This window comes from Periplaneta americana, chromosome 1, assembly GCF_040183065.1.
Source record: "Periplaneta americana isolate PAMFEO1 chromosome 1, P.americana_PAMFEO1_priV1, whole genome shotgun sequence".
NCBI classification, from domain to species: domain Eukaryota; kingdom Metazoa; phylum Arthropoda; class Insecta; order Blattodea; family Blattidae; genus Periplaneta; species Periplaneta americana.
In genome coordinates, this window is record NC_091117.1 from 16,455,459 (window position 1) to 16,465,931 (window position 10,473).

At 36.2% G+C, this 10,473-nt stretch overlaps 1 protein-coding gene across 1 annotated transcript in view; it reads right to left on the reverse strand.

Moving 5' to 3' along the window:
- LOC138708916 (uncharacterized) overlaps window positions 1-9,887 on the reverse strand; it is a gene marked incomplete at its 3' end in the record, with an annotated part of 29,435 nt that extends 19,548 nt beyond the window's left edge. Inside the window, exon 1 of the mRNA XM_069839253.1 lies at window positions 9,535-9,887. Coding sequence (XP_069695354.1) covers window positions 9,535-9,887 — 353 coding nt within the window. The remainder of the gene's footprint in view (window positions 1-9,534) is intronic.
- Window positions 9,888-10,473: the final 586 nt, after the last annotated feature.

Genomic DNA, 10,473 nt, shown 5'->3' on the forward strand with positions numbered 1-10,473 from the left:
GACCAATGGCGGGCTTATGCGAGGGCAGCAATGAACCTCCGGGTTCCTTAAAAGCCAGTAAGCAAGTACCAGTGTTATGGGTCTCCGATCATATACAGTCTCTATCTGGGAGTTAGAATATTCCAAAGACCCAATCTTTCTTTGGATAGTTGTATAACGTCGGGACTCGAACTCAAATTCGCGGAAGAATACGCCATGCTCCATTCAGCATTTAATGTAGCATCTGAGGAGTTCAACCAACTCGTAGTATTGCATATTGCTTACGTCATCCGTCGATTAGATAACGCATGTGAAGTAATGGAATGATGTCGGAGATTTTTGAAATTCAAAAAGAGGATATTAAAATTAATTCCATTCAGAAAGCATGTCCCGAAGCATCTATCAGGCACTACTATCAGAGTATCTGAACCGTACACACACAGGCTACATCGGCGTCAGTTCTAATCCCGCTATTGTGTACTGTGCCATAGAGTTCAGCTCTTGAGAAGGGAATCCGGTAACTTTCCCTTCTAGAGTAGAAGCTTAACGGGGAATAGTTGAGTGTATGATATTGACCTGAAACACATCGTCCAACTGCAATCAAACAGCTAGTGAGCCCGGAGGCAGCAAAGGCGGGTAGGTTGAGCGTGTGTGTGGGGGGGGGGGGGGGAGAGGGCAGAGTTGTGTGGACAAAGTTGTGGCTGTAACTTCCTCGAGTCGTGTATCATGTGCTGGACTCGAACTTGAAGCAGCGGGATAGATTGCACCTAGCCCAGTCAGGTGAACGGGCCTTTAGTCATCGAGCAGGGGTGCCAATATCGTGGACGACAATGAAATCAGTTCCTCCCCTGTAGAAAATGAGTTAAATGTATGGGAACTTTGCTTGTAACTTTCTTCTAGTTTTCTTGAGAAATGTTGCGTATATTATGACTAGAGAGCGGAATTTTAGGCCCTAAAAATTGGCATTTTAGGCGCCTAAAATAGGCTCTTAAACGCCTTTATTTAGGCTCTATATAGAAAATGAGTTAAATGTATGGTAACTTTGCTTGTAACTTTCTTCTAGTTTTCTTGAGAAATGTTGCTTATATTATGACTAGAGAGCGGAATTTTAGGCCCTAAAAATTGGCATTTAGGCGCCTAAAATAGGCTCTTAAACGACTCTATTTAGGCTTTTTTTTGTTAAAGAATGTCATTAATATAGAGTGTTTTTTATTCACCAATCTAATATTAGAATGCTTTTCATTCACCAATCACATTCCCATAGTTTGCTTCACAGTAGATAATCAGCACCTACTATGGCTATTGTGTCGCTCACTGCTGTACTTACAAATGTGAGAAAAAAGGAAGGGATTGTTATCTGTCTTGGAATGTAAGAGAATTCTAATTCGGGTACAACCCAGCGAGTTTGTGTTAAATTGCTGGCAAACAGTGGAAGAAGATGATAATAATAACAATAATAATAATAATAATAATAATGATAATAATAATAATAATAATAATAATTTTTACCGCAGAAGTTCTTTTACATGCCAGTAAATCTACTGACATGAGCCTGTCGCATTTAAGCACACTTAAATGCCATTCACCTAGGCCGGGATCGAACCCGCAACCTCGAGCACAGAAGGCTAGCGCTATATCGACTACGCAACCCAGGCCGACTGAAAGTTTGAATTTTAGGATTGAAAGATTGTAAGAATGAGAAGGGGTGCCCCGGAGGTACTTCTCTGTTGTGTTGTTCACTGCTAGGAAAAAGTTGTTATCCGTCTTGGAATGTGAACGGTGCAGGATGTTAAGAAAAACAGTAAACAGTTACGAAAAAGATGCAAAAATTTTAAAAACTTGAAAATAGGCACTAACGTCGAAATAGGCATTTTTAGGCACTATAAAACCCCTTTATTTATACTTATATTTCAATGTAAAATGTAAATATTAAAACTCAAGCATGTATGTATCAAGGAAAAAAATAGTTTTTTTTTTTTTGCTAAATTCCGCTCTCTAATTATGACTAAAGTCCTGTGTTTGGTTACCTAAAGTCTCCAAGCAACTCGCAATAGTATAGGTAGGGTAAATGTTGGTAATATTGTGATACGAGTAATATTGTGATGGTTCTTTTTGAGAATTTATTACAATTTTACTGAGCGAGAGAAGGACGATTTTGAGCAGAAACTTGTCCACTAATATTCCCTTAATACGTTGACTCAAAAAACCGATCTCCCTCTCGACCAGCAAAATTGTAATAAATTCTCAAAAGGAACTATCACAATATTACTCGTATCACAGTATTACCAACCTTTACCTTATGTATGAAGTATAGCTTGACGGCATCCAATGCTATTTAGTTCAGGTCTGCTGTTTCAGTGAACATACGAAAACAAAACAAAGCTAGGCGGTTGGAAATGAGTGCTACAATAGAAGATTTGGTAGCGATTACGTCATTGGGAAAGAAAAAAATGTATTTTATCAGAAAATTAATTTGACACACCTAAAAATTTTTACAGTCTTTTATTGTAATGTGTTGGTACTCGTAAAACACGCACTCACAATTCGTTTTATTTTAAGTTTGTGCCGACATTTATATTTTTCATTTGTTAATTTCAAACTTTAATTAGATCTAAAGTATCTATACAGAGTGTTAAAAATTATCCAATATTTTAGGAGGTTATAGTATGCATAAAAAAGTAAATAATTTCTAATAAACATGGATCCTACAACACATACTTTCTGAGATCTGAACACTTGTTCATAGGAGGTGCTCAATGTGACGTCCATTCATGGCAATGCATTCCTCTGCCCTTCGGCGTAAGGAATCACACAATCTTTGAAATTTGTTTTAATACGTTAATAAGAAAGTCCTAATAACGATCCCCAGTTAATCTCTGTGGTAGCACGTATGGCCCTATTAATCTATCACCAACAACGCCTGCCCATACTTGATTGAGAATCGGTGCCGATGCCTTGTTTCTTCAACTGCTTGAGAATTTTCATCAACCCACACATGCTGATTACGAAAATTCACAACACCATCTCTGCTGAACCCCGCTCATATCCGCAACCAAACTTTTGTTTTCAGTATTCCTTGAGACGTATCATTATTACATGCCAGGGGTGTCGACTACGGTATGTATTGTAGGGCAGAGAAATGCATTGTCTAAAAATTTTGGGTTACTTGAGATACCGTTTGAAAACACACCTTGACTCCGGGACCCCTTTGGAAACTCTGCCCGCGGACCGCACGTTGGAAACTGATTTTAATGTGTATGATTCTCGTCACACCGGATTTGATGACCTGGCAACCTATAATGAAGTGCATAAGAAAACTTATTCTACGTAAAAATCACTTCGTTCACCTGAACTCAAATCCTGGGGTGTCTGTCGGTGATCAAACTCTGACTCATAGTCAATGAACGACGATGGGGTTGTGGTAATCGATTATAATTTAATGAGCTGGCCACCCCTGACCCGTACAAACAAGTTGCACTTGCCCTCAGAAAGTTTCGAGCTCCAGACCAAACAAACGGATGCAGTGACAATATTGGTTCACAACAGATTCTGCAGAACGCCGCAGAATTGAAAATTAATCACAAGTGAAGCCATGCCAGCCGATTGGACGCAATTATTTAATCAGAAGACAGCAGAGGAGTCGGAAAAGCATGGATGTGACACACAGTCTCCTGGAGAAACTGTCCCGCCTGACAGTGACGACATACATAACTCATAATTGCGTGGTGTTGGGTGTTTAGGAACAAGGCCCTCCGGAACGTATTTCCACTGGAGGGAGGAATAATCCCACAGGAGAATACAAAGACAGACAGACAAGGAAATGTGATATATATTCAAGGGCAATTATTGCTACGACTACAGACAGAGCTGTTGAACGTCACATACAGTATATTATAGAGATATTTTCGATGTGGTATCCTAAAGAGGAACTTTTAGTGAGTGTCATCATTGTCGTCGTCAAAATCAAAAGCTGAATGCGAAGAACAAGAGAAGAATCTGTGGATGAGGAGAATAATAAATAGTTGAGAAGAAGAGCAAATAGTGGAGGAGAAAAATAAATATTTGAGGAGAAGAACAAATAGTGGAGGAAAAATAAATAGTGGATGAGGAGAAGAATAAATAGTTGAGAAGAAAAATAAATTATGGATGAGGAGAAGAATAAATAGCTGAGGAGAAGAACAAATATTACTTACTTACAAATGGCTTTTAAGGAACCCGAAGGTTCATTGCCGCCCTCACATAAGCACGCCATCGGTCCCTATCCTGTGCAAGATTAATCCAGTCTCTATCATCACACCCCACCTCCCTCAAATCCATTTTAATATTATCCTCCCATCTACGTCTCGGCCTCCCTAAAGGTATTTTTCCCCTCCGGTCTCCCAACTAACACTCTATATGCATTTCTGGATTCGCCCATACGTGCTACATGCCCTGCCCATCTCAAACGTCTGGATTTTAAGTTCCTAATTATGTTAGGTGAAGAATACAATGCGTGCAGTTCTGTGTTGTGTAACTTTCTCCATTCTCCTGTAGATTCATCCCGCTTAGCCCCAAATATTTTCCTAAGCAAATATTGGAGGAAAAAATAAATAGTGGATGAGAAGAATAAATAGTGGATGAGAAGAATAAATAGTTGAGATGAAAAATAAATTGTGGATGAGAAGAATGAATATTTGAGGAGAAGAACAAATAGTGGAGGAAAAATAAATAGTGGATGAGGAGAAGAATAAATAGTTGAGATGAAAAATAAATTGTGGATGAGAAGAATAAATATTTGAGGAGAAGAACAAATAGTGGAGGAAAAATAAATAGTGGATGAGGAGAAGAATAAATTGTTGAGATGAAAAATAAATTGTGGATGAGAAGAATAAATATTTGAGGAGAAGAACAAATAGTGGATGAGGAGAAGAATAAATTGTTGAGATGAAAAATAAATTGTGGATGAGAAGAATAAATATTTGAGGAGAAGAACAAATAGTGGAGGAAAAATAAATAGTGGATGAGGAGAAGAATAAATTGTTGAGATGAAAAATAAATTGTGGATGAGAAGAATAAATATTTGAGGAGAAGAACAAATATTGGAGGAAAAAATAAATAGTGGATGAGGAGAAGAATAGTTGAGATGAAGAACAAATAGTGGAGGAAAAAAATAAATATTTGAGGAGAAGAACAAATATTGGAGGAAAAAATAAATAGTGGATGAGGAGAAGAATAAATAGTTGAGAAGAAAAATAAATTGTGGATGAGAAGAATGAATATTTGAGGAGAAGAACAAATATTGGAGGAAAAAATAAATAGTGGATGAGGAGAAGAATAAATAGTTGAGAAGAAAAATAAATTGTGGATTAGAAGAATAAATATTTGAGGAGAAGAACAAATATTGGAGGAAAAAATAAATAGTGGATGAGGAGAAGAATAAATAGTTGAGAAGAAAAATAAATTGTGGATGAGAAGAATAAATATTTGAGGAGAAGAACAAATAGTGGAGGAGAAAATAAATAGTGGATGAGGAGAAGTATAAATAGGCTAGTTGAGAAGAAAAATAAATTGTGGATGAGAAGAATAAATATTTGAGGAGAACAACAAATATTGGAGGAAAAAATAAATAGTGGATGAGAAGAAGAATAAATTGTTGAGAAGAAAAATAAATTGTGGATGAGAAGAACAAATAGTGGAGGAAAAATAAATAGTGGATGAGGAGAAGAATAAATAGTTGAGATGAAAAATAAATTGTGAATGAGAAGAATAAATATTTGAGGAGAAGAATAAGTAGTGGAGGAAAAAAGAAATAGTGGATGAGGAGAAGAATAAATAGTTGAGAAGAAAAATAAATTGTGGATGAGAAGAATAAATAGTTGAGGAGAAGAACAAATAGTGGAGGAAAAAAAATAAATTGTGGAGAAGAATAAATAGTGGATGAAGAGAACAAATAGTGGAGAACAAAAAATTGTGGAGAAGAACAAATAGTGTAAGAGAAGAATATATAGTGAATGAGGAGAAGAATAAATAGTGGATTAGAGCTTGTAGATAATACGGATAAGAAAAAATGTTGACCGAGAAAAGAACGAGTTGTGATTAAAGGGGAAAACAAATGTTGAATGAGGAGAAAACACAAATGGTGGATTAGAAGAAGAAAACAGCGTATGACCAAAAAAATTGAGAGTTAAGATAAGAGCAGTTTACGGAATGAAGGAAACAAATTGAGGATGATGAACGAAATTAATAAATTTTAAATAATAATAATAATAATAATAATAATAATAATAATAATAATAATAATAATAATAATAATCTTTATTGTCATTGAATGAAAAACTTCACTATAGACATTGTCAAATGTTACAATCTTACTGCAATACATTTCATAGGTAAACAAAATAAAAATTTAATTATAAAAACAATGCAGATATTTATCTTATTACATAATATAAAGTTAAAGTACTATATTTACTAGATAAAAGACAGTATCAAGTACTAATTGTCATATGTTTAATAACTAATTATGAATACTTCAAACAGAGGCTAATAATAAACTTAAAAAATGCAACATAAGGTAGTGCAATTTGCTCTGTTCATTAATACATTGAAATTTAAATGTAAATTGATTTACCACTAGGTTTCATTTAAAATCTCATTATTAAAAAAAATAAGAAACAACAACCATAACATTTAAAACTGCAATGTTTAAAAATGTATGTCAATTTCAAAGAACTCATTTATTGTGTAAAGTCGGTTTTTAATTACCCAACTGTACAATTTTGTTTTATAAATTTGAACAGGAAGAAGTTGAATGTTTATAGGGAGCTTATTAAATAATTTGATTCCAATCAATTTATAGTATTTTTTTTTTGTCACACTAAGTCTACAAAGTGGATAATCTAATAATTGCCTATTCCTCGTTGTATGAGTGTGTACCTCACTTCTCATATTAAAATCTTGCAAATGTTCTTTCATAAACACTAGAACATCATATATGTACAGATTTATGACGGCCTGAATACCTGTCTGTATGAACAGAGGTCTACAGTGTGTTCTAATTTTTGAAGCTGTCAGTATTCTAATAACTTTCTTTTGAATTAATAAAATGTCTGTCATATCACTAGAAAGATTGAGAAAGAGTGGACGAAGAAATAAGGAATACAAGATGAAAGGAAAGTTTCGTATATTGCTGGAAACAAGGACGAGAAGGCAGAAAACAATATTTCGGAAAGCATTTACTTTCTAATCCAGGCGAGTAGCTCGGATTCCCTGATATTCGCCGCACAACCGCTGGCGTTAAAAGTATTAGATTCCAGGGCGATTCATTAAAAGTTCCAGCAAGTAAGAAGTGTTGGGAACTTCCCGCAGCAGAGCTGTGGGGTATGCGGTCGAGGCTACCTGGCAGACCCTGCTCTCACAATTAATTGCCGTTGTCAGACTTCTCTCAGCAAGTCAACGGGTCTACAACGTCCTCCCAAAAGCCAGACATCACTTCGCATAACAATGTTAAACATAAGTCACTCTGTTAACTTTATAGTGTCAAAGTATATAAAATACGTCTTGCAATTTTTCTATATAGGCATAAAATTAAAGGAAATGCACTGTTACCATAACTACAAAGACAGACAAATGAGCATAGTCTTCATTACGTAACTGCAAAGAACTGAAACAAGTGACGATAGAAGTCACCATAGTTCAGGCATATCAATTGATGCCCACAGGAGCAAGCGCGCGCTTTAGAGCCCAGGAGAGCCTGAGCGCTTTACAGCGGAAAGGAAAGAGACAGACGAAAGAGGTAGTATATGCCGCTTGGTGGAGCTATATTCATGGATGGCCAAGACTCTTTCAATAGATAAAGGGAAGAGAACTTATTAAAACTGTATCCATGTTAATTTTTAGATTTGCCTGAGAGGTATAAGTGCACTATAAGAATGTAATTTTAATGCTCATTTTTTACAAGTTTGATTTTTTATTCAAAAGAAATATTTTCTCAACTTTTCGTATAGAAAAATGAAATTTTCAGGTGTAGGCCTATTTATTTAGTAGTCTTACAGAATGTTTTCGTAAATCTAATGTACCGTATATACGTATTACTGAAGATAGTGTATTATAAATGTTGAAAATATTCGCATGGGAATTGTTTGTAAGGAAATGAATTAACTAAGCAACTACTGTTACATCAAAAGCAAAAGATACGTGCCCATGTGTTGTAAAAATGTCAGCTCTATAGCTTCAGCAGATTTCGAGAAAATAATTTAATATTCTGATGATAGGAAGTTGCTCACAAATATCACCTTAAAAGCATAATGCGATAAGAGTTTTGTTATGTAATATTAGTTACACTTAAAACAGATACAGTACCTAGGTAACTTTGCTTTGTACTGTAATATTGTTTTGATTAGTTTATTGATTACTTTTGTAATGCTAAAGATACCATCAATATAAATTCCAACTTCCGTTTGAAGTTTGTGCACCACTGTTTTCTTAATCCAACAGGTTGTTTATTCATATACACAACCCTTCCCCTTTCCATACTTAGCGCTTGCTGCCCGCGCACGACGTCAAGGTCAGAAAAATGCGCTTACTTTGACATCACTGCCATAGCTACTAACAAACGCTGTTTAAAATACATCAACATGAAAAAAAGTTTATTAGCTGCGTTACCATAGCTACTCAGAAGATGCTTTACAAAGACGTGAATCCAGGGCATCCTCCTGCTTGTCCGAAACACGAATCACGAATCAAAAAATGAAAAGCGGAACAAAGCAAAAAATTGTGTAATCGCCCATCCTTGCAAGGGAATCTAGGGCTTTGGAAAGAATCTATGTAAGCTCCAAGGCTCTTGGCCACTTCTCTCACTCCATTTTTTGTTGTTCCATAGCTAGTCAAAAGGATACTTCAAAGACGACCAATAAATCTTACCAATAGTTACCGGTGCTCACAGATTCTGCTTAATACATGTACAACAACGAAGAGACCTTAGCATACGATCCAACAACAAGCATGGGAACATTACTGCTGTTGCAAATTCTCAGCCGACAGACAGCATGATAATGAGCACTCAGTTGTGTCCATAGAACCCTTCAAATGGGGCAGGTGTTGCTGGAATGTGTCCATTCATCACTTGTCCGCGGAGTAATGTCCCAAGTTACTACGTCCGTACTTCGGTCGGTACAGAACAGGTGAAACGTTTCAGGTATTTTTGATCAGAATTACAATTGTTTGATATAGTATTTAGTTTCAGAGGGAAGAGAGAAATTCAGGCCTATAACATATTATTAGAATATAAGTGGAAAAATCTTTCGATAGTACTTCAATCGCCTTGCTGGTACATTTTTAGCTCTGACGTTGGTGTTGGTGTTGTGGGCATCCGTTACGTAGGTTCTGTCGATACACCGGACTTCGTTGACTTAAGTTCTATCCGTTTTGTCGACATTTAATTCTAACTGATTTTTTGTTGTGTGCCCATTTAGTCGTAGATTCTGCTAATGGTATAGACATTTGTGTTGTAGCTACTATTATTGATGTGGGCATTTTTGTTGTAGGTTCTGTTGGTTGTATAGACATTTTTGTTACAGCTTCTTTGGTGGTGTGGACATTTTCCTTGCAGGATGCATTGGTTGTATGGGCATGTTTATTGTAGGTTCATTTGGCAGTGTGAACATTTTTGTTACAGCTTCTTTTGGTGGTGTGGACATTTTCCTTGCAGGATGCATTGGTTGTATGGGCATTTTTATTGTAGGTTCATTTGGCAGTGTGAACATTTTTGTTACAGCTTCTTTTGGTGGTGTGGACATTTTTCTTGCAGGATGCATTGGTTGTATGGGCATTTTTATTGTAGGTTCATTTGGCAGTGTGAACATTTTTGTTACAGCTTCTTTTGGTGGTGTGGACATTTTTCTTGCAGGATGCATTGGTTGTATGGGCATTTTTATTGTAGGTTCATTTGGCAGTGTGAACATTTTTGTTACAGCTTCTTTGGTGGTGTGGACATTTTCCTTGCAGGATGCCTTGCTTGTATGGGCATTTTTATTGTAGGTTCATTTGGCAGTGTGAACATTTTTGTTACAGCTTCTTTTGGTGGTGTGGACATTTTTCTTGCAGGATGCATTGGTTGTATGGGCATTTTTATTGTAGGTTCATTTGGCAGTGTGAACATTTTTGTTACAGCTTCTTTTGGTGGTGTGGACATTTTTCTTGCAGGATGCATTGGTTGTATGGGCATTTTTATTGTAGGTTCATTTGGCAGTGTGAACATTTTTGTTACAGCTTCTTTTGGTGGTGTGGACATTTTTCTTGCAGGATGCATTGGTTGTATGGGCATTTTTATTGTAGGTTCATTTGGCAGTGTGAACATTTTTGTTACAGCTTCTTTTGGTGGTGTGGACATTTTTCTTGCAGGATGCATTGGTTGTATGGGCATTTTTATTGTAGGTTCATTTGGCAGTGTGAACATTTTTGTTACAGCTTCTTTTGGTGGTGTGGACATTTTTCTTGCAGGATGCATTGGTTGTA